This window comes from Myxocyprinus asiaticus, chromosome 24 (assembly GCF_019703515.2).
Source record: "Myxocyprinus asiaticus isolate MX2 ecotype Aquarium Trade chromosome 24, UBuf_Myxa_2, whole genome shotgun sequence".
Lineage (NCBI taxonomy): Eukaryota > Metazoa > Chordata > Actinopteri > Cypriniformes > Catostomidae > Myxocyprinus > Myxocyprinus asiaticus.
The window spans coordinates 7,502,975-7,528,501 of record NC_059367.1 but is presented as its reverse complement, the minus strand read 5'-3'; the positions used below and the strand labels follow the sequence as shown (position 1 = coordinate 7,528,501).

General features: G+C 37.0%; 1 protein-coding gene and 1 pseudogene across 3 annotated transcripts in view; both read right to left on the bottom strand.

Annotated features, from left to right (window-relative positions):
* LOC127415020 (GRIP1-associated protein 1-like) overlaps positions 1-13,067 on the bottom strand; it is a 73,018-nt gene extending 59,951 nt beyond the window's left edge. For all 3 annotated transcript variants that reach the window (XM_051653476.1, XM_051653477.1, XM_051653478.1), the window contains exons 1-9: positions 12,843-13,067; positions 10,821-10,887; positions 10,348-10,409; positions 4,508-4,534; positions 3,264-3,371; positions 2,691-2,847; positions 2,432-2,568; positions 999-1,047; positions 266-336 (exon numbers count right to left, since the gene is read on the bottom strand). In XM_051653476.1, coding sequence (XP_051509436.1) covers positions 266-336; positions 999-1,047; positions 2,432-2,568; positions 2,691-2,847; positions 3,264-3,371; positions 4,508-4,534; positions 10,348-10,409; positions 10,821-10,887; positions 12,843-12,884 — 720 coding nt within the window. In that variant the 5' untranslated portion in view covers positions 12,885-13,067. The remainder of the gene's footprint in view (positions 1-265; positions 337-998; positions 1,048-2,431; positions 2,569-2,690; positions 2,848-3,263; positions 3,372-4,507; positions 4,535-10,347; positions 10,410-10,820; positions 10,888-12,842) is intronic.
* Positions 13,068-18,644: 5,577 nt separating this feature from the next.
* Positions 18,645-23,376, bottom strand: LOC127415357 (vacuolar fusion protein MON1 homolog B-like; annotated as a pseudogene).
* Positions 23,377-25,527: the final 2,151 nt, after the last annotated feature.

Sequence of the window (25,527 nt, the reverse complement as noted above, 5' to 3'; positions counted from 1 at the left end):
TCAAAAAATTTGAGAAAGATTTTATGAAAAAAATTGTGTTCAGATGCTCTGTTTGAACACAGTCATGTAATTTTATTCCAACTGGATGAAATAAACCACAGCTTTCAGAAAAGAAAAAAGTTAATCTGTCAATTATGACCTGAACACAATATAAGGGATAAACTTTAAGTTCAATCACAGAAAGTAAAGTACTCTCTGTTCTGAACTGTTCTTTTGTCTGATTCCTGTTGGATTGTGTATTTGTGTATAATATTGATATTTTTACCTGTAGAGCCTGAAGCTGTTCCCTCAGTAAGCATTTCTCCTCCACCTCTTTTTGAAGCTTTAACACCACCTCTGAAAACCAAAGTCAACTGATATTAAAACACATGACCCCTAAAACATTGAAGTAGTGCTTACATGATGCTCAGCCAAGGGCATAACATTGAGTATTTAAAAGGTACTCTATCGACATGTGGTTGAAAGTTACTTGTGAAGGAACAATGTTTTGTTCTTTACGTCAGTTGTGCTTTGGCACTGCTCTTCTGTGCGGATTAATCTGGTTTGAGGTATACTCATGACTGCATGTAATCAGCATATCAGAGCTGATCTGAATAGTAGCTAAACCAAGAGTCACTGATAGTAAGAAGTCAGTCTTACAAGACGTATATCTGATTAAGTAGCTTCTTTCTTTGTTTAACAACATGAAAGCAAACACGCAAGTACAAATGATGGAAGCTTAAAAATGTTCACACAATATAAAACCCTACAGCTCTGAAAGCAAAATCATTATTGTAGGCAAGCTTTAGTAACTCGGGTTAAGAAAGAACATGGTTATGAACAATTGTTTTTTTATGTAATGGCTCAAATGGTATTTTGTTCATGTCTAATTAAAACACAAACACTGGTGCTGTTTAAGGAATCAGAACACAAACTACACTGGTTCTACTCAGTTAGCTCTTCAGTCAGTTTGATAAGGTCACAATGTTAAAAGGAAGTCTCCAGGAAGATGTACTCACCGCTCAGGTTATTATCTCGCTGTTCCGGTTTAGTGCACTGCATCTCAGCCTACAGACAAAAGAGCACACTGAAAATGAACTCCACTTTGTGCAGTTTTAACAAGTTTTTGTATTCAATATTGTGGCAACTGTTAAAATTTTGATTAACAACAATGACTTGTGATAATTTACTTTATTGATTCAGTTACACAGCTCTATTTATACAATACATACAGATATGATATAACGAGACCTATGGCAAAAGACCATTAAAAACCCCATGAAATCGATTGATGAGCACAGTTTTCTTTCCTGTGTTGCCGTATTTCCTGGAAGTTTGGGCGGTACATATCGAAGAGATTGTCTTCCGGCAATAGGCTTTTGTTTATGTCACAGCCATGAACCATGATTTGCTACTTGCTAGATGGTAGCAAGTGGTAATGGGGGAGGGACATTCTCATTTTAGAGAGCATTTGATTGGACAAAAAATCTGTGTAGTGCAGGATGATTCATCAATATTTTTGGTCCATTTTCCGGTAAGAAATATACTTTAAGGAGTATAGCTGCAAAATGTTATCAATTTTTAAGAGTACACTCGTTAGCATATAGATGGCTTCAATGCTAACAGACTTGGACTACAAGCCACAAAACACAAATTTTGATTTCATTCGGCCTTTAAACACAACATGAAATAGCATTTGTTATGTGATGTATTTTTGAGTGAAACAGAATATACAGTGGGATAAAATGTAAGACAGGACTTGGTTTTAATCGCAAGGATTTGTTTGGAAAAGACTGGAAAAAAATAGACTAGCTGCACCCCTTATTTTATAAAGCTTGTTAGTACTGATTAAGTAAAGGACTGGACACCAGTTAATCACCCTTAGATTCCCTTTATCTTTACAGTGCTGATCTCAGAGAAAAAGCAGATTGTGGCATCTCTGCTGTGTCTGGCCACAGTTCACCCAGCATCTGTAGCCCCTGCATAAAACATAAAATCAGAGAACTCCAACAAACACCACTAGAGGAAGAGTGCAGCACTGTGGAGCTGAATCAATGATTTACTACAGTTAGAAAACTCTAGACTGCAACTTATTTACTTTAACTAAATATTGTATTTATTAAAAATTGCCAAAACATTGCAACTGTTACAATGTAGTTTATTAGTGATGTTTGCTTAGGCAAGCATCACTTTACTATTGCTCATACTTAGGGTCATGGTTTGAACAACCCTCTAACCATTAGTATTGAACATCGTTGCATAACTTTTCCTGCTCCGTTATGCTACGGACATGAATGATGCCTAAATTTGTTCTAAAATCTAATTTGTATCAATTATTTTCCCACGAAGATGCTGTGAACAAAGACTTTTTCTTGGTTGTATTACAATGAACCACCACTGTGTGGTACACCATCTCATAACCCGAGTGGGATTCAAATCCTTTATTTGTTACCTTGTCTAGCTCATCACTGCCCTGGGCTGCAGTCTCCTCACTGTGACCGCTGGCATCTGATTGGACACCATTAGTGTCAGCTGATCCATCGTTAAGCACAGCTTTCCCAACATTAACATCTGAACGTTCTTGAAGAGCTGCATACATACACAGAATATTATGTCAATTCCCAAACATAGTTGATTTCTATACGTTTATGTGAGGAAATTAATAGGTGAAGTCTATATGTCCAAAAGTCTCAGACATGAGCACCTCTTACCTGTTAATTTCTTCTGCAGGGCGGAGTTCTCAGCCTGTAGCCGCAGAAGCTCAGCATCTATTGGACCTGAGGCAGGGCTGGAGATGGGTCTTTCCAGACCCTGACCCTCCCTCAACCCCCTATTCTCTAGTTCTAACTGCTCAATCTGGGAACATAACTACATCAACAAATGGCAACCAATCAAAAAACTGAATAATTATTTTATTTTAAAAACAGAAAATTAAAAAAACATAACAGGTCCTACAGTGGTGATCATCGCTGTTAAAGGAATCATCTAGAAGTTGATGCTGTCAATTACCATAGACAATAATTTAGACATCTCTCAGTTTGCTAAAACAACTGTAAACTAAACGTTTTCTGTAATACACTGAAAATGCAAAGCTATGGAGCAAAGTACCTCATATTTTTATAGCTATTATATTAATTCTTATGTACAAAAAACTGCATCATTTGAGCTGTGAAGTTGTCAAAATCATTTTTTGAATGGTAGGACAACTGATCTAGGTGGATGAACTTCTAGTTATGCATTACTTAGTGTGTGTGTGTGTGTATGTATGTGTGTGTTCTCAGCACCTTGGAAAGTTCTTGCATTAGGGTGCTGTTCTGCAGTCTGAAATCATCTTCCTGACTGTGTAACTTGCCCTGCAGCATCTTGTTCTCACTGAGTAAGGCATCTACCTCCTAAAAAAGAGAATATCGCATGACAGCTATAGAACATTGAGATTATTTTGTCCATAGTGGTCTAGATCAGTGATGTGGAAGTGACTTCGAAACTGTAACCTCGAAAGGTTTGAGCTACTCACTTAAAGTAGCTGAAGTAGCTGAAGTAGTTAAAGTATTAGAGCTACAGTCTAGCTACCATTTTGAATAAGAAGTTAAAGGAATAGTTCATTTCAATAGAAATTATATTTCTCTCATCATGACTATCTTTCTTCTGCGGAACACAAATGAAGATATTTTCATAGATGTATGATGTCCTTATATACATACAATGCAAGTCAATGGATTCCAAAAAGGACATAAAGGCATCATAAAGTTAATCAATTTGACTCAAATGGTTTAATCCATGTCTTCTGAAGCGATACAATGGGTTTTGGGTGAGAACAGACCAAAATGTAACTCTGACATCTGATACGTGCATACAATGTACATGCACTCTGTGCATGCGTCAAGCGCGAAGAAGTGTAATTGAGATTCAAATCATGAGACTGCAAAGGGCTTTGGTCTGTTCTCACCCAAAACCGATCTTATCACTACAGAAGACATGGATTAAACCACTACAGTTGTATGGATTACTTTTATGCTGCCTTTACGTCCTTTTTTGAGCTTGGAAGTTTTTGATCCCATGGACTTACATGGTATGGATATAAACATCTCATACACGTTCCGCAGAAGAAAGAAAGTCATACCAGTTTGAGACAGCATAGGGTAAGTAAATGGTGAGAGAATTATAATTTTTGGGTGAACTTTTCCTTTAACTACACTATATGCTACTAAAAAAAAGTAGCCAACTACATTAAAGTTATTTAAGGGGGAAATATCTTTAGAAATATATACAAATATATAATCAGATGAAATCATTTATTTTTGCAGTATCAGAGCATTTATTGTCACACAAAAAATGAGAATTTCAATTAGGGTGACAACATTAAACTTGAACAAATACATTGACCACTACTAACTAAATACAACTAGAAAACACCCTAATACTGCGAACATACATTAATTGTGAATCACTTTTTGAAAGTCCAAACTGATTCAATTTGGTGTGGAGAAAAGAAAAACACATTTATTTTCTTTTACTGCAGAAAACTCACCTGTGCTTTCTTGCTCTTATTCAAAGCCTGAGGATACAAACAGAAAAGACAACAACAGCATTACAAGTGAAGTCAAATCATGCACAATTTCAAATGCAATAAAACGCTGCTAAAAGGCAGTATCCCCCCCCCCAAAAAAAACGCACTGAAGCTGATTTCATTAGCAAATTGACAACTTCCTTCCCTATGGCAACAAGCACAAAACTATGAAACTTCAATTACCCCTTTATGTTGTCAGTCACCTGCACAATGAAAATGATTTTAAGCTAAGACAGGGTTTCCCAACCTTTACAGACCCAGGATGTTCTCCATTTTTTGATGGTCCAAAATGCATATTTAGTGTGCATCAGAATAATCCACACGACTCCAGTCGACAAATAAAGTTCTTCTGAACCCAAACGACTGATTATTTTTAGAAAAAAAAAACAATACTTATATACTTTTTAACTACAAAAGTCTGTGACGCGCGCTCATGTGAGGGATGACATAAGCTCGTTGGTAAGGCCACGCGTCATGTGGAGGAGGAGGCAGAAAGAGCGTCATTGTTTACAAGAGAAACTTGCATAGACCACAGACCAAGCACGGTTCACAAACCAAAATAGTCCAAAAAAAATTCAAAACAATAATTTCCAAATAATAATAATAATAAAAAAAACATTACTGCAGCAAATAACCATCCTTTATTTCGGAGCAATGCTGTTGCACTATCTACTTGTGCTTTTTCTTTTTCAGAAATATATAGGCTATATGACTGTCAGGAATTCAAGCCACACAAGTTGTAGTTAGTGAAACCAAGTGCGAGAGTGTTTACTGAGATTTACAGGGTTTACATAATGAGATCAATGGTACAGGTGATATCACACAGAAGAGAAGCATCACAAACTTATTTATGCAGGCAGTGATGAGCGAGTGAACTGAGTGCAGATGCGGTGAATTAGAAATCGGTTGATGAGGAGCGGAGCGCTGAGGGATGTGCAGAGCCCGAGGGAGGCGTGACAATGACAAAGTTTTCACACATACCTGAGTTCGCTGGAAAAACAGCACGGGCACAGCCGATGAATTCAGATATCGACCCTTTGTTTCTTTCGATGGTCTGAAATCCTCAGGGGTAAAATGTTCATTGCACACCCTCCAATATTTGAGAGAATGTAGGGGTGTTCTGATATCCAGGTTCAGCACGATAAGCCAGAGCTTCAATCGATCATGATCATGTATAAGCAATCGATGAAAAGTTCATATTTTTCCCGCCGTGCATTTTCTTTGGGGTTTCTTAAGGTCGAAGCATCCAGAATACACATGCCAAACGACCATTTTCAACAATACACTTATACAAATACAAATCTACAGCAAAGACAATTAAACTTTTGTACAGCGCACAACTTCTCTTGTAAACAATGACGCGCTTCCTGCCTTCTCCACGTGTGACTGTACCAACGAGCTTACATCATCCCTCTCATGAGCGCAAGTCACATAGATGTACGGAAGCAAACATTTGTAGTTAAAAATATATAAGTATTGTTTTGTTTCTAAAAATAATCAATCGTTTGGGTTCAGAAGAACTTTATTTGTCGACTGGAGTCGTGTGGATTATTTTGATGCACCCTAAATATGCATTTTGAACCATCAAAAAATGGAAGACATTCACTTGCATTGTTTGAAGGAGGATCCTAAAATGAAATCCTAAAAATCTTAAATACGGTTTTGATGAAGAAAGAAACTCTGATACATCTTGGATGGCCTGAGAGTGAGAAAATTATTAGCAAATTTTCATTTTTGGGTGAACTATTCCTTTAACAAATAATGAGAATAAAGAACAACCGAATAATCAAAAAATCAAAGTAAGATTGTATCTAAAAAAAAACAATCAGTAAGTAATTGTAATCTTAATCCAAATTTGAGGTCTATTTTGACTGGAGTTAAATTAATTATGGAGTCAGATTTAGTCTAAACTAACCGAATAGTAAGAACCATGCACGCCAAAAATACGAACACGTGCTAACCTTCGCCACTCCATGGGACTACGCACTATGTGACTAAAAATGTATATAATTGGCAACAGGCTGGTAAATGTTTAGATTTTACTCACCAGTGAATGATTTGTGTAGTATAGTGGTGGAGTATTCAGCAGTGAGACCCTTTCTCTGCATGTTGAGAGTAAAATTTGTTCTGTGTGTGTCCAAAGACAAGATCTATGCAACAGATTTGTCACTGAATACTGTTTTTTTTTTTTTAATACCCTTCCTGTTCTTTACAGTCAGTTGTTGATTAATTCTAATAAGGCATTGCACAGATGAGATATAAAGCTAATTGAATCTCCCTCATTAACATGTGCTCATTTACATATGCTGTTTACAGAAATGTCTGGTTCACTTAAAAAGACAGTACCGGTTTTAACATGTTTTCAACAAATCAATGTAAATACCTGTAAATAGTACAAATTATGCAATTAAACAACAAACATGTAACAAATATATATATATATATATATACACATACACACACAGTTGTGCTCAAAAGTTTGCATACCCTTGGAGAATTGGTAATATATGTACCATTTTTAAAGAAAACATGAGTGAGCAGGCAAAACACATTTCTTTTATTTCTTATGGGATTCATATTCAACTGTAGGTTATAACAGAATGGCACAATCATAAAACAAAACATGGCAACAATGAAAAAATAAAATGACCCCTGTTCAAAAGTCTGCATACCCTTAGTTCTTAATACTGTGTACTGCCCCCTTTAGCATCAATGACAGCGTGCAGTCTTTTGTAATAGTTGTCTATGAGGCCCCACATTCTTGCAGGTGGTATAGCTGCCCATTTGTCTTGGCAAAATGCCTCCAGGTCATGCATAGTCTTTGGTCGTCTTGCATGAACCGCACGTTTGAGATCTCCCCAGAGTGGCTCGATGATATTAAGGTCAGGAGACTATGATGGCCACTCCAGAACCTTCACCTTTTTCTGCTGCAACCACTGGAGGGTCAACTTGGCCTTGTGCTTAGGGTCATTGTCGTACTGGAAAGTCCAAGAGCGTCCCATGTGCAGCTTTCGTGCAGAAGAATGCAAATTGTCTGCCAGTATTTTCTGATAACATGCTGCATTCATCTTGCCATTAATTTGCACAAGATTCCCCGTGCCTTTAGAGCTCACACACCCCCAAAACATCAGTGAGCCACCACCATGCTTCACAGTGGGGATGGTATTCTTTTCACTATTGGCCTTGTTGACCCCTTTCCAAACAAAGCTCTATTTTGGTCTCGTCACTCCAAATTACAGTGTGCCAGAAGCTGTGAGCCGTGTCAAGGTGTTGTCGGGCATATTGTAACCGGGCTTTTTTGTGGCATTGGCACAGTAAAGGCTTCTTTCTGGCAACTCGACCATGCAGCTCATTTTTGTTCAAGTATCGTCGTATTGTGCTCCTTGAAACAACCACACCGTCTTTTTCCAGAGCAGCCAGTATTTCTCCTGAGGTTACCTGTGGGTTTTTCTTTGTATCCCGAACAATTCTTCTGGCAGTTGTGGCTGAAATCTTTCTTGGTCTACCTGACCTTGGCTTGATATCAAGAGATCCCCGAATTGTCCACTTCTTAATAAGTGATTGAACAGTACTGACTGGCATTTTCAAGGCTTTGGATATCTTTTTATATCCTTTTCCATCTTTATAAAATTCCATTACCTTGTTACGCAGGTCTTTTGACAGTTCTTTTCTGCTCCCCATGGCTCAGTATCTAGCCTGCTCAGTGCATCCACGTGAGAGCTAACAAACTCATTGAATAATTATACACAGACACTAATTGCAATTTAAAAAGCCACAGATGTGGGAAATTAACCTTTAATTGCCATTTAAACCTGTGTGTGTCACCTTGTGTGTCTGTAACAAGGCCAAACATTCAAGGGTATGTAAACTTTTGATCAGGGCCATTTGGGTGATTTCTGTTATCATTATGATTTAAAAAGGAGCCAAACAACTATGTGATAATAAATGGCTTCATATGATCATTATCCTTAAATAAAAGACAGTTTTTTTGCATGATCAGTCATATTTTCAAAATCAATGCCAAAATGTCACAATTTCTGCCAGGGTGTGCAAATTTTGAGCACAACTAATATATATATAATATGCAATATAATATCATATTTATTGATTGAATACATTGATTTGTTCACTTTTAAAAAGCTAGAATGTGACCAAAATGATGAAAAACTAATAAAATATAATTAGTAAAATTAATATTTTCATAATGTACCTACTTAGAAAGTCCCTTGTATAATTAACATTTATAATTAAATTTGGCTGACGATTAATTGTCAAACAAATAATTTAGATTATGACAATTAATTGACTGTTTTAGGGCTTTCATGATTAATTGTCATATAAATTGTCATATTTCTTAAGGTGCGTGTGTGCTTCATATACCTTAAGAAGTCATTTTTATATATTTAACATCAAATGTATAAATAAAATAATAAAACAGGGATGTATGATTTACTTTAAAGGCTTTAAAACTATAAGAATGACATAAAAAGATTTTTTTAAATATCAAAATATTTCTAAATACTTAAAATATGTCTCTCATTTTGGCCAACTTTCATTTTGGTCAATTTTACATTTACACTGTTGTTTTTGGAACTCATCAAAAAAAAAAAAAAAAAAAAACATTTTATAAAAATAATTATAATATAATACAAAATATATTTTTATTCTATTTATATATTATATTATATTATATTATATTATATTATACAATAGTAAAATATTTCAGTCCTAATTTCTTCACTTTCACACGTCATTTTAATGCTCTTTGATTAAACCCACAAGCCCTTATTTCTCATGAATGAGATTTTATTTCATAATTGTATCACTCCATAGAAATAGAGTAAGTGTGTCTCTCCTCTGTGTCACTGTGTGTCATTTACACTGTGTGTATGAACCCGCTTTGACCAGGAACATTTTCCATTACACGACTGTTACATTAAAGTGAAACTGGAGCACTTTGCGTTTACTATCAAAGTTTATGTTTGCTCTTGTTATATTTTCGTGGGAGTTTGGTGCAAGCCTCTGCTGACAGCGCAAGCATCAGAGCTCATGAGAAGTGCTTCATGTGCTCTTCCAGACAGGAGCTGCTCACGGTGCGGCTCAGTGATGCTCACTGTAACTGAATGGCACACAAACGTGCCATTCATGCCATTTATATATTCACTTAAAATTCCCTTATTTGCCCTTTAAAATGTGATTGGAATTTGAAGTGCACAATAATCATGGTTATTTCAGATAACCACGATCAGACAATTATTTAATAATCGTGACAGTCCTACCCATATGAATCGATATCAAATCGAAATTGGAATCGAATCAAGAGCTTGTGAATCGGATCGGGAAATCTGTATCAATACTCAGCCCTACTGTATATGTTTTAAATATATCTATCTAACAACTGACCCCTGGTTAAAAATCTTGAGCTGAAGGATCAATGCCTCAGTTCAACACATTCATGTAGATGTATGATTTTTTTTGTGGAAATGCTGTACTGTGCTATATTTTGAGCAATACAACTTGATCGGTATAAGTAACTGCGTTACAGTGCAATCACTCTTCCTCCCTAGTGAAAGTAAGACTTTTTGAACTTTCAGTGCAACACCAGGAAATTACTTAATAATCGCCCCACTGGCTCAGTCACTGTAGTGTTAAACTAGGAAGGATAATTACTCAGAGCCCATTAAAATCAAGGCAAGTAAACAGCACACAAAGCAAATCCGCAAGGCCGTGCATTTGAAAAACAGGCCTGCAGCAAAACCTGATGTCTACCTCATGGCAATGACCTGGAGGAAAGTCTTTACCTTCTGTGCTTTGACGTAATCTTTCTCTAGAGTCAAGATCTTCTGACGGACATTGTTGAGCTCTATAACACAGAACATGAAGCTACAACTGAGAATAAAAAGGAACAAGATAATAAACACACTTTTTATGTGGTGCTATAGAGTGCATTTACCTGTAGCTACCTGTATTTATGTGTAGAAATCTCAGCTGTGTTTAACACATTTGTCTATATTTAAATATATTCTCCATGCACCAGTTTTCACCCCAAATAAACACAGAAAATCTATATTTATTTTTTTTAAAAGAAGAAAAAAAAAAAGTTGCATATTGCATCTGAGCGCCGATGCATTATTTTGGCAACATACAGATGTTATCTTATCAGACATCTGGTTATGAAGTACTAGTAGTTACAATCTGCTGGGTTAAAGAAATCACCTCTGTTGTCCCGTGTCTTGAATTAGTAAAGGTTTAGGGTTACAAAGTCTCTACTCACCTGCTGTATTTTTCCGCAGGTCATCGGACAATTGGTAGTTCTGCGTTCTCAGCTCTAAGAGTTGAGCCTAAAGTTACACAAATTTTTAAAAAAGTGCAAACAGAATTATAAAATTACTATATTACATTATAAATATTATTGATTATAGATTATTGAGAGAAATGGTGATCACCAAGAAAACAATTACATCATCATAGTAGAATCATATGAATCCTGAGTCTGTTTATGCTTTTAATCCTTACTGTTGATTTATTTATGGAAGTGAAACTTTTATTATATAAATTATTGACTATTAAAGCACAATGGTAACCACCAAGAAAAAATATAACACGATTGCATCATATGGCTCCCGGTTTATGTTATAAGGCCAGTTAATATGTTGAGTTGTAACTTATTAACCCTTGTGCGACCTTCGGGACATTTTTGTCTTGTTCATTTTTTATTTTTCGATCATTTTGGCTGTGTTAATGCCAACGGCATAAATTTTGCCAAAGGCGTGTATTTTGGGGGAACCTCAGTTCCTAAAATACATCTATAATACACTGTGTACACAAAATAGTTACACTCAGGAACATGATCCCAGTGCCACTAAAGCATAAAATCATGAATTCTATGATATTATGCTTTCATTCTGGAGCTCTGGCTTCAAAATTTTAATTTGTAATATTTTCCACCAAATGGCGCCATTTTTCCTCATGTTTAGCCTATGGAGCAAATACATGCTTTTTTCCTATTTTCTGTTTGCTGTATTACAGAGCACTGCAGGCAAAGTGAATAAATGATGCAGCTAAAATTATGTGGGTGTGTTGGTATGGATGTCAGAGTGTGTTTTGTATGTGTGTATTGAGAAATGTGTGTGTGTGTGTGTGTGTGTGTCCAGGTACTCCCTACGTTGCGGGGACCAAATGTCCCCACAAGGATAGTAAAACATGAAATTTTTTACGTTGTAGGGACAATCAGTCGGTCCCCATGAGGAAAACAGCTTATAAATCATACTAAATTATGTTTTTTGAAAATGTAAAAATACAGAACATTTTCTGTGAGGGTTAGGTTTAGGGGATAGAATATAAAGTTTGTACAGTATAAAAACCATTATGTCTATTGAGAGTCCTCATAAAACATGAGTAATTTATTTACTATTGCAGGTGGTATAGCTATGTGTGTGTGTGTGTGTGTGTGTGTGTGTGTGTGTGTGTAAAAACAACAGTGGCATTATGTAAACAAACTGGCTTTTAAAGGGTTAAAAATCCTTAAAATGAATGAATATTTGGTAGCTATGATCAGGACTGATGTTGGTTAAAAAAAATTAACTCAATGAAAGTGGAAAATAATATTAATATATAATACTATTATGGCAGTTTTTTGACGTGGACATTTTTGTCCTCGAAGGACCTCTGAGTAACTTTTTTTATTGACGCACAATGGTTTGTTAACGTAATGGAAACATTTAATTCAAGAGTCTGGAACACTGGTTGCAATGAAACTGAATGTTAGATGCATCTGGGCTTGTAAACAAGATGATGACAAGAGAATAACATCTAAAAGCCTGAAAACATTATGATAGTCACTGCCAGCAAACCTAGCTAAAATGACATAAATTCTGGCATTTCACATTTAAAACGGGCATTTAGTTACTCAGAAAATGACATCTGTGTACTTAGCTAACGATGACTATTAGACATAAATAACAGGTCAGCATGCTAGCAGGCTAACATATCTCACAAGCTCGTTAAATAGCCCCTGTATTTCGTGTCATTTAGCCAAAAAGTCGTCTTATTGACTAAATCGTTTAATACATTCAAGAAAACCGTTAAAAAACGATTTTCTTGCCTGATTACAGTAAACTTGGCATGCTAACCGCTAACGCTAACAGCCTCCATTCGCCTCACTGAATGAACCTCCACATCATACATCCCCCATAAAGCCATGTTTCCACATATTCCCACTCAAAATTATTTCAAAATATATTAACAGTCTTGTATCTTTATAACCCAATAAAAGCGAAAATAAGGTTATTTGTACCTGCATGCGGTGGAACTCCTCTTCTGACAGTGCTTGCGCCATCTTCACCCAAAGCAAAGCACTGCTAGAATGAATAAGTTAACGCTATCTCCTCAATTACTGTATTTTCTGACCAAACGGCGTGTCATTCTGATAAAATGAGGCTTAAAGCTGCAACTTTCTGGTTTCTCCCATCTTCTCATCTGAACGGCTTGGTTTGTTGACAGACACTCATCCGTGTGTAATGCTCGCACCTGTCCTGCAGATGGCGCACTGACATAGTGCATAAAAAGATGACATGGGATATGTGTTTAAAAAAAAAAACTAGCGAGCATACTACCTAGACAGGATTTTTGGGCGATGACTATGCTCAGAAATGCTGTCGTGTAGACAGCTCACTAGGTTTTGAGTCATAGCCATGGTTTTTAATTGCTACAGAATATTCTTAGATCGCTCATGGGGAAATAAGTTCAGTTAATAACTGTGCTATCTATTACAGAATTAAAGGAATAGGTCACCCAAAAAAAATAAAAAAAATTATCTAAACATTTACCTACCCTCATGCTATCTAAGAGGTGTATAACTTTCTTTTATATATATATATATATATATATATATATATATATATATATATATATATATATATATATATATATATATATTGTCTATTGTGTATTCTATATATACTTTCTTTTCTTTTCAGTGTTTATTTATTTTGTTTTATTCAATTTGTAATTATTTTTTAAGTCTTGTTGCTGTTTTGTATTGTTGTGCACTGGAAGCTCCTGTCACCAAGACAAATTCCTTGTATGTGTAAGCATACTTGGCAATAAAGCTCATTCTGATTCTGATTCTGAATGGGTATCATCATTCTGAAGTTCCAAAAAGCACATAAAGTCAGCATAAAAAGTAATCCATATAACTCTAGTGGTTAAATGCATATCTTCAGAAGCGATATGATAGCTCCTAAAGGCATGAATTGTAATTTTGCAATATATTTAGGAAATCATGACCACCCACATTAAAATGAAGGCTCCAGTCATATCAGTAATCTTTTAAAAGCTGTTTTATTCTACATGGAGGGGGTCCACACATGGGGGCTGCCATGTTAGAATCACATGACCAGCTGAATACTACTCACTTAATCTCAGTAGCTGTCCTTTTATTTGACACTTTCACTCATTGATTAAATTTATCATGGCTGTGAATATACATTTCTACAATGGCACCTGAAACTGAAAACTATTGATTTTAAATGATGCTGCATCCAAGCCGCTAGGTGTCAGTCCAAGATGACACAAAGACAAAAATTACTGAGTGCACCATTAAATCCTTTTTTACTATAAATTCTCCTCCCTGCCCAGTAGGTGGCGATATGCATGAAGAACGCAAATCACTAAAAACAAAAGAAGAAAGAATGTGGAAGTGAAAGTGGAGACTTATAGTAAAAAAAAAAAGGGATTACATTTTTGCTGTGTCTCGTTTCAAAGGTTGTGTGCTCTGGAGGTCGCTTTTGTCTGCCACATACATCACAGAGGCTGTCTCGTTTCAGAAATGCAAGTAGGACCTTCGAATGTGACCTTCTTTCACAGGAATTCGGAGGATGCAAAAGGTGTATCCTTTGTTGGCACTCACAACCCACAATCCTTTGCTTCAACGGAAATTAACCATTTCTTTGAAAAAATGATGCCGATTCACCCGAAAATATGATTTTCAAATGCAAGTAATGTTAATTCAAAGTTGAAGTACCTCAGTAGATGGAAGTAAAATATATAATATGAAAAATTTTAATAATATATAAGATAAAATAAAGTATTATGAAGTACATTTTAAATTACAGCCACAAAAATTTTCTTTTCTCTCTACATCATTATAACTCTCCTAAAGTTTACCTCAGAGATTCCCTTCGCACTCAGAGAGCTCGTGCAGGTTGAGAGCAAGGCGTGTTGTCATAGCAACCATAATACGTTCTGTTTCCGTTTGTCCTACAAAGGCCGTCTCATTTAAACAAAGCTCATTCTAGGTTGAGGGCGCTCTGTATACCGCTGGCTTCAAAGGATGAATCCTATCTAGCACCAGCCTTTGATCTGTTTCTCACCCACTCCTATCATATCGCTTCAGAAGACATGGATTTAACCACTGGAGTCGTAGATTAGTTTTATGCTGCCTTTTTGGAGCTTCAAAAGTTTAGTACCCTTTAACGTACATTGTGAGGACCTACAGAGCTGAGATATTCTTTTAAAAATCTTTGTGTTCAGCAGAAGAAAGGAAGTCATACACATTTGAGATGGCATGATGGTGAGTAAATGAGAGAATTTTCATTTTTGGATGAACTAGGCTATTCCTTTAAGCTGTAGGTGTATATCAGTATTTGTAATGTGAACTTTACTGTATCTGTTTGTAGTCAAAACATTAGCAATTTTAGCATCATGATTTTCACATGAGTAGTTACTTTTTTACCTGGATGGAATATGATTTAAAGTAACATGCATGAAAATTCAAGCTGATTCTGATTTAATCCAGTTTTTGTAATAATTCAATAATTAATCAAAGTAAATGACAAAATAGAAGGTAACAAACAGTTAGCAACACTGTAGCACTTGGCCTGTCAGAGGAAAACAACAACTGTAGTTTTGTTGGCTGTGCTATTATTGTGACATTGGCCTTGGTAGCTGTGTTAGTCAGAAGATTTTACTGCACGTCAGTGACAGTAAAGGACAGTTATTAGTGAATATTTTAGGGAAATCCAGCTGAAGTTTCAGGCATTTGTCACTTTTTGACTTTGAGTTGCTTATTTGTGGACTGGACTTAGCATTTGTTTATTGAGATATACTGTATATTCATCTATATATCTCTAACCATTTCTTCATCCAGTTTTCTTTCACTCTCTTTTCTTATTTACCTCTCTCCATCTAAGGTCTCCTTCCGCCGCAACCTTCACACTCTCTCACCCACTCGCTTCTCTTCCATACTCTGCATCCCTTCCTTCCACTAATCATTTAACTTCACTTGATTTAAATGAAGCTACATATGCTCTTTGCTCAACAGTAACTTCTTGTCTTGGTAGTGTCTGCTCTCTTACCTTCAAGCCAGCACGTGCCACACCCTCCAGCCCCTCGATGTTGGAGACACTTTGTGAACACCACACCAAGCTGAAGGCTGTGGAGAGATAGTGGCGCAAGTCAAAAGACCCTGCTGACCTGAGCAAGTATCAATCACTTCTCTCCTCTTTTTCTGCCAGTGTTTCTAGTGCTAAAATGGATTATTACCAGAATAAGATCAGTAACAATTCAGATTCACGTAAACTATTTTCAACTTTCTCATCTGTTCTCTATCCTCCCCCACCACATCCTACTACTTCTCTGACTGCTGATGACTTTGCCACGTTTTTTACTGACAACGTAGCAAGCATCAGCAGCCAGTTCTCTACACCTAACACCCACAGCCACTCTCTTCCAACATTCCATCCTCTGTTCTCCTCTTTCTCCCCAAAGTGCTTCTTTGTAACCGTCCTACCACCTGTCCACTTGACCCTATCCCCTCACATCTTATGCAAGCTGCCCCTCCATCAAACTTACCCGCACTCACACACATTATCAACACATCTCTCACAACTGGAAACTTTCCCAATACATTAAAGCAGGCTCGAGTAACACCACAGCTCAAAAAATCAACACAACCTGTTGATAACCTGACAGTAGTCAACAACTACAGACCAGTCTCTCTCCTACCCTTTCTGTCTAAAACTATTGAGAGGGTCATATTCAACTAGTTGTCTGCTTTTCTCTCACAGAACAACCTGCTCGACTCAGCTTCAAAAAATGACACTCAACAGAGACTGCTCTCTTGTCAGTAGCTGAAACCCTGCGAATGGCAAGAGCTAACTCCAAATCATCCATCCTCATCCTCCTTGACTTGTCTGCTGCTTTCAATATAGTGAACCACAAGATTCTCCTGTCCACCCTCTCTGACCTGGGCATCACAGGAACTGCGCTTGGATGGGTTAAGTCATACCTCATTGGCAGATCTTTCAAGGTCTCCTGGAGAGTCCAAGTCCAAGTCACACTAGCTGACCACTGGTGTTCCTCAAGGATCAGTGATTGGACCCCTCCTCTTCTCGATATACACAACATCATTCGGACTGATCGAGGCACATAACTTTTCCTATCACTGCTACACAGATGACACGCAGCTCTACCTGTCGTTCCAGCGTGATGACCCTACTGTCTCAGCACTTATCTCTGCCTGCCTCTTGGACATTTCAACCTGGATGAAGAAACGCCACCTTCAGCTCAACCTTGCCAAGACAGAACTTCTCGTGATCCCACCCAACCCATCTGTTGACCACAACCTCACTAGTTATCTCAGTTCAACTACACTAACACCAACCAGAACAGCTCAGAACCTGGGAGTGGTGTAGATGACCAGCTTAATTTTACCACGCACATTTCATCAACCACACGGTCTTGCAGATTCACGCTCTACAACATCAGGAAAATCAGACCTTTTCTGTCTGAATATTCTGCACAGCTCCTGGTCCAAGCTCTGGTCATTTCAAGACTGGACTACTGTAATGCTTTTTTGGCTGGCATCCCAGCTAAAACAGTTAAGCCACTGCAGATGGTCCAGAATGCAGCAGCGCATTTATATATATATATATATATATATATATATATATATATATATATATATATATACATATATACATACTTCTCTGTCTCTTTCTTCTGTGCTAGCACCTATACTACTACAGCCACCTTGAGAACTTGGCAATACAATAGATGTTGTTGAACTCTGTATGACAAATTGCTTGCTTTGTTCCTCATTTGTAAGTCACTTTGGATAAAAGCATCTGCTAAATGTAAATGTAAATATAATTTACATTCATGTTCGTGGCTTTGAAAGTTTCATAGAAAGAAGTTACAAAGAAAGTTATAAATACACTCTATATGAAGTATACAGTATACATAGTAAATGAATTCACTAACTGTGTTGTACACTAATTAATAATTTCCACCCTTATTGCCCAGTAAAAAAAGATAGTTCATTGAACACATGTTGACCTTGTTCCAGATAGCACACGTACATCTTTGAGATGTCTGTTTTAGATCTTTTCATCTGGAAAGCATCACAATCTAATTAAAATCTGCTAAATATCGTAAAAAGATCAGATTTACAAACATTCTAAATCATAAACATCTCAAAGACATCTGCTGAATGTCTTTTTGACATCTGAGACATACTTATTGACATACATTTTATGAATGGATTGCAGATCAGCAAACAACATTAAAAAAAAACCCAAAATAAAACAAACTGTGGGTTTCCAGATGTAAACACACACATTAAATAGACATTTGGTTGATGTACATGTGCTATCAGGCTATGACATGCTGGAGCATATTGTCACACTACTGTATGGTGAAAACTTCCTTTTGTGACAACTAGATAACTATAAAAATATATTGAACTTGTGACAATTACCAAACAGGTAGAATGCAAGCGCACAAATAAGGATGATACATTTGCAGCAGCCATAAAAATATTTTAAATATTGACACGTACACTAAAGCCCAAAACCATAAAACACAGAACTGAAACAGTAACTGCTTTGTTGAACAGTATATTTATGATATTATGGTTGCAGGCTATAAGAGAGACAGAAAGACACTGTCTGATGCTTCCTGTCTTTCTGATCTGCCCCTTTCAGCAGAACTCCTGCCTGGTTGTGGGGTGGTGGAGTATTTTAGGAGGGAACAGATGAAGAGCCGGTCTTCTTCCTTTTTTAATCCACCAAAGCAGTTTAGTGATTTCAGTAATAGCTTATTTCTTAGTGGCCAGCGGAGTAAAGCAGGCATACATCTCAAACTTGCTAGTAACCTACAGATCAAGAGATCTAAATTGTCTTCTACAGACAGTTTTCTCTTTCAGGTCAACTACTGGAAGCAACAGTTACTCAATATTTAGTTTAAAGGAATAGTTCACCCAAAAATGAAAATTCTCTCATTATTTACTCACCCTCATGCCATCCCAGATGTCTTTCTGCTAAACACAAACAAAGATTTTTAGAAGAATATCTCAACTCTGTAGGTCCATACAATGTTTTTATTTTTTTACTATATATTCTCCTCCCTGCTCAGTAGGTGCGATATGCACAAAGAACGCAAATCACCAAAAACAAAAGAAGACTATGGAATTGAAAGTGGACTTTTATAGTAAAAAAGGACTTAAATATTGAATACTGTTTCTCACCCACACCTATCATATTCCTGCTGAAGACATGGATGTAACCACTGGAGTATTGTGGATTACTTTTATGCTGCCTTTATGTGCTTTTTGGACCTTTACATTTCTGGCCACCATTGACTTGTATTGTATGGACCTACAGAGCTGAGATATTCTTCTAAAAATCTTTCTTTGTGTTCTGCTGAAGAAAGAAAGTCATACACATCTGGGATGGCATGAGGGTGAGTAAATGATGAGAGAAATTTCATTTTTGTGTGAACTATCCCTTTAAGAAAACATCATGTGTAAACATAGGTTGTCAGCACTAACCATATCATGAAACCTCTATGTGCTGTTTCAGTCAACTTAGACATGGTTTGTGGTGTTTAAATAAAGCGGTCCTAAGCTATCCACCACTCTATTCAAACATTGTGAGGTTCTTGATGCTTCTCTTGTTTCAGCCATCATTTAGATCTAATCAGGCTTATTTGCATGCATCTTTTGCATAAAAGGCACCTCAGAATTTGTGTCTGGGATGGGTTTGAAATATTACAGGCATGTGATCAGCTGAATCAAGAGCTTACTGTTTCAAAACACATTGCAATTGAGAATGTGAAAATCCTGGCTAAAAGGCCATCATTTGTCAAGAATTATGAGCCATCTGATTCAGATAAACAAAGTTCTAAATTGGCTTCTAATGAGTCAAATTACCAATGCTTCATCAGTTTAAATTTAGTGTAAAGCTTTTTAGCAAGCATCACTATTACTTTTGCTTATGCTCATTTGAATAAACTAATTCTAAGTATTAAGAATTAAGAATTAAACTTCTGTCCAGAACTCGTCCTGCACCATTTGTGCTACAAACAAGAATGATACCTCAAATTGTGTGGCTTGTTGAAGAGAGGTGTGCTAGTGATCAGACTTACAATTTTCACATGGCGGACCAAAAACATGCAGAAAAATCCCATAGACTTGCATTGAAAGAAGGACCCGAGCCATATTCAGGGACCACAAAATTTAACTCTGAACACCCTTACAACTGCATAGCTACGTCCTAGCAACCATGCACAACACCCTAGCACTTTGGCAATGACTTCTGCATGGGCAAGCGCCACTCACATTTGCTTCTGAAACTAAACAGTTATGTGTAGAATGGCAGGGTATCAATACTGATTTTCAAGATTGAATTACAAGCTCTCGATTCAATACAATTCTGAATCGATTTGATATTGATTGATTTAGGAACATTTTAGTTACAGTGTCAACTAGCCTGTTTCAGTTAACCATCAGGCCACTGTAGGGACCAAACGCCAATTGTTTGAATCACATGTTGACAGGAGGGTTTCTGAGGCCTGTTCCAACAAAGTTCCAAGCCAGTGATGAATAATGTTTTGATGTATTTATTATATATAAAAAAAGAGTTAAAAATCCAGAGATATATTACATACACGTCCAATACGACACGATAGGCACCATCCAAATACATAAAACATGGTCAAAAATGTTTGTGCTTTCCTGCCAAAACACCTCACTTCCTCTTCCCCTGTGATCACCTATATAGCACCTGCCATGCCCCAAGCGCCACCCAGTATTCAACAAAGGAATTACAGTAGATTAAAAGGAAAATATAAAAATACAACATACAAAATGTTAAATATAAAACAAACAATGAAATGGCTCCTACACACACTAATATGTTTTCTTTTGAAAACGCATTCATTTCGCAACGTTTTCATCCACAATGAGGCGGCATTTTTGTCCAGCGAAAACAGTTTTTGAAAATTGCTCTCCCAAGTGGATAAATTTGAAAATGCAGTCTTTGCGTTATAGTGTGGACATGGAACAAGGAGATATTCTGAAACAATGATGTACTTGTTGTCATGTGATTCAGTCATGTGATCAATTCAACCCAAAACAATCAAGAAGATGGCGGCTAATGTTGTAGCAGCATTGTTGTGCTAGCTATTCACTTTAATAGTGTTGTTAAAGATAAATGTTACTTTGTACAACCTTCACATTGCATTCCTAAAAGTCAATGGGAAGTTTACTCGGAATTGCTGTCTGGTGGCGGAACATGAGGACAAATACATTTCAGACCATAAATTGAAATGACTCAGGGCCACACTTCTTACGTTTTTTTTTTCGTTTTTTTCTCACATGCGCAGTAAGGGGACGTTTCAGTGTGGACGAGCAGCTTTTGGAAAACATTTGGAAACAGCAGTGTAGATTTCATTTCAAAAACGAAAACGGCATTTTCAAATGTATCCAGATTACTGTGGACGTGGCCTCAGAGACCCAGCGTAACAGAATTGCAATGTAAAAAAAGTTACATCCCCGAGCTTATCAACTTTCATAAATGTTTTCATAAACATTCATAGTATATTAAATATACTTCATTACATAGAGCAGGGGTCAGCAACCTATAGCATGCATGCTAGCATTGTCACGTGGAGGGGTAATCACTAGCACGCCAGCAATGGCGAGAGAGGAGATTCCGCACCTGCATTACAATCTACACCTTCGTGTAATCCTTCCTCATGATCACGCAGCATGTTTCATGAGCTGAATGGGAGGCTAAACAAAAAGTTAAATTGTGACGAGACTGCAGTATACCCAACAGACTCGTGCAGCATGTGCAAGCCATTTGCACATCACGAGCCGGCAGCGCTTCACTTTTGGTTAATCGCACGAGTAAATGCACACACTTTGCTTCGGTCAGGCTGTGCGGATGACAGCCTACATTCTGTGTTTCATTTGTTTCTTTTTGCTTTCAGTACAACACGTGATGTAATAAGGAAAACACCACTATTAATCCTTGAGATTTCCAAACCAGCATACAGGTACACCCTCCTTGACATAATATAAGAAATATATAAGATTCCACACAGTTTCGTGATCAGTAATCAAATAAGCAAATTTGTGACATTAAAATCGCATACATTTCCATGTTTTTGTGTGTGTGGTTCATGTCAAAAAGGTTGCTGACTCCTGACATAGGGGGTACTTTTTCTATTATTTTGATTATATCAGTAAATATATCATCAATATCAACAGTTCTCATTAGTTTTAAATAGTCAAATTTCCTAACTGTTAATGACTTTACCTTTACTGCTTAAAATAAATAATTTTGCACATACTTTTTTATGTTGAACTGTGTTGTGAAATCAGAACTTCCACTTACTGTCTAAAATAAAGTAGTGACATTTTGCAACCCGAAGTGTCCCAGCATTGCAATTTTGCAAGTTTTTCCAAAACTCACCCCAAATCAAAATATGCATAAAAATTGCATAAAAATTATGATTTTTATAACCACAGGCTCCCTAAAAGCACTTTCAAAGAAAGTTTTTTTTTTTCTCCATTATAATCAGTGCTTGGGTCTCTGAGAGTTAAAATCCTTATTTGTTACCCTTATTTTACCTAATTTGCCCTAATTTGTAGTGTCTCATTTATATCTAAAGCATTAAATGAAGCTGTAAACTACACACACACTTACCATGTACTGTGGGAGCTGACAGTGGTGGTCTGGTATATCAGAGGGCTTGTACAGGAAATGTCTCAGATTAGACACACTAATATCATCAAGACTGTACAACTGAGTGTTTGCCACACACTGCAAAGCATTCTGTGATCTGACAGCCTCCTCGATTTTCCTCTTGTATTCTGTCACAGCATAAAAAGCTTCTTTAACTTTAGACAAAAGCACAAGGCATATACTACATTCAAGAGGGTTTAAGTATGCCACATAAGCATAAACGTAGCAGTCAGGATTGAATAGAGGGAGGCAGATTGGCATCCAGATCTCTCCAGCTTGGAAGGCTGAGGCATTAATGAGGTTAGAGAGGAGGTGAAGGTCAGTGGCCTTCAGTCTAGCAAACTCCATGACCATGTTCTCCTGAATGATGGAGACAAGTGAGTTATTGGCAATGAGAATGGAGAAGACCAAATTTGGGGTGACAGCTTTTTGGAGGATGTGGCTCAGGACTTCTCTGTAAGAGGATGGCAGAGGTAGGTACTGGACCACAGAGAGCTTGAAGCTCGACTCAGAATCCATGACATCAAGAAGCATGTCCAGAATCTTCTCTGAACCAAACAGCAGACACCGCAGGTCATAGTTTTTGTGACATTCAAAGATGCGGTTTATGCTGGCATGGGTGAGCATGCTGACGATCTGATAGTAAACATGGAGCAGTTCACTGGGGAGTTGTCACTCAGACTGATGAGTGGTGGAAACGGATACCAACACCAAAGGCCCCTTCTGCAAGAAGACAACCGTGTGCTTATCTGATGAAAAATGATACAGAAAAGAGGAATACTTGCAGTTGTCTTTCATTTTTTGTCTAAAAATATTTAACCATCAGAGACCCAAGCATGGATATTGATGGGGAGAAAAATTCTCCTCCTTGGAAGTGTTTTTAGGTAACCACTGTTTATAACAATTGTGTTTTTTATTGCGGTGAATTTTGGGAGAACTTTGTAAAATTCCAGCACTGGGCATGTTTCTTTAGACAGTAAGTGAAAGTTATGAATTCACAATTCAACACACAAATTATATGAAAAAGAATTTATTACATGCAGTAAAGGTAAATTCATGAACAGTTAAGAAATGTGACTATTTAAAACTAACAAAGACTATTAATATTGATATACACTCACTGAGCACTTTATTAGGAACACTATACTTATACTGGGTAGGGCCTCCCTTTGCTCTCAAAACAGCCTCAATTCTTCGTAGCATGTATTTCACAAGATTTTGGAAACATTCCTTTGAGATTCTGGTCCATGTTGACATGATTGCATCACGCAATTTCTGCAGATTTGTCAGCTGCACATTCATGCTGCAAATCTCCCCTGGGAAGGCCACTGAAAACAGTGAACTCAATGTCATCTTCATGAAACCAGTTTGAGACGACTTTTGCTTTGTGACATGGTGCATTATCATGCTGGAAGTAGCCATTCAAAGATGGGTAAATTGTGGCCATGAAGGGATTCACATGGTCAGCAACTATACTCAAATTGGCGGTGGCATTCAAGCGATGATTGATTGGTATTAACAGGCCCAAAGTGTGCCAAGAAACATTCCCCACACCATTACACAACCACCACCAGCCTGGACTGTTGACACAAGGCAGGTTGGGTCCATGGATTCATGCTGTTGGTGCCAAATTCTGACCCTATCATCTGTGTGCCCCAGCAGAAATTGAAGTTAAAGATTCCTAGAACCAAAATGCTGATCTTTACAACGTATAATGTAATATCAAGAATTTCTTTAATCTCCAAATAACCATTTAGCCAACTCAAGAACCAAATATATCAAAGTGGTTTTACAGTACATAGCTTCCTTTGTTGTCTCCAAATATCTGCCATTGTATCTTCATTCCAAAAGGACAAAGCTGGAACTTCTACAGCACAATAAGTCATGGGATCTTTGAGTTTCACCTAGGCCAAAGTACCTGGAAACTCATTAGAAACTTCCAGAGTATTTGTTGAATGATTGTTTGTTGGCCTCACAGGTTGAAACTTCCTACTTCCTCTATTCTCGCTCCTGAGCATGTAGCCTGTGTCTCATTTCCCTCTATAAGTGTCCTCTGTATCCAGAATTGTGTTCTTTTAAGGGTGCAAAATCTTTTTTCTATTTATGTTACACAATGAACCTGTGACTCTCCATTACATTTCAGCATATAACATGATGCCTGGGGATCAGAGCAGTTAATAATCTATGTAATAGGACAAACATGATGGTTCTTTTCTTATTGGTCAGTGGCAGTACTTACTGAGGAGAGGTTACAGTGGGGCAAATGTGTAACTGTTTGAATAATAAAGCTCTGTCCAAATAGTTCTTGGCATTTTCATTATACCACTTAGTCACAAGTCACTCACTTCATTGTCACTTAAGGGCATTAAACTTGGTTTTAAATAGATTTCTATAAGTTATCAGTGCATGAACACTTGACATGTAGATTATATCACAAATGTATCTTAATTTGACACACAAAAATTGTCTAACAAAGCTGGATTTGTTCTATAGATCAGGGTTTTTCAACCTCTGGGAAAGGCGCAACATTATGGTGTTCATTCCAGTGACTATGAACACCGTTCACAGACTCTTTTTAAATCAGAAGATTCATCAAAAAGATTAGATCAGGAAAAGTTTTATGCAAATAACATCTTTACGCCAGTAGGTGGTGACAAGTATGAGTCTTTTATGTGTTATAAGTGACCGATTCATAAAAAAAATGAGCCGTTTACAACTGAAACAATGGAAGTTAACAAGAATGATTTGTTCACTTTAAAGACTCATTCAAAACCAAACACTGATTCATTCACGATCGAAATGCTACTGTTGTTTTAGATGTAACGCTTGGACTAAACGACGGAAGTGTGACGAAAAGTACTTAAAATACAGATTCTTGTGCATCATGCTAAATAACGAACCACATACACAATATGCTGTAGGTTCTGAGGTGCTTGCAATTGCCAGTTT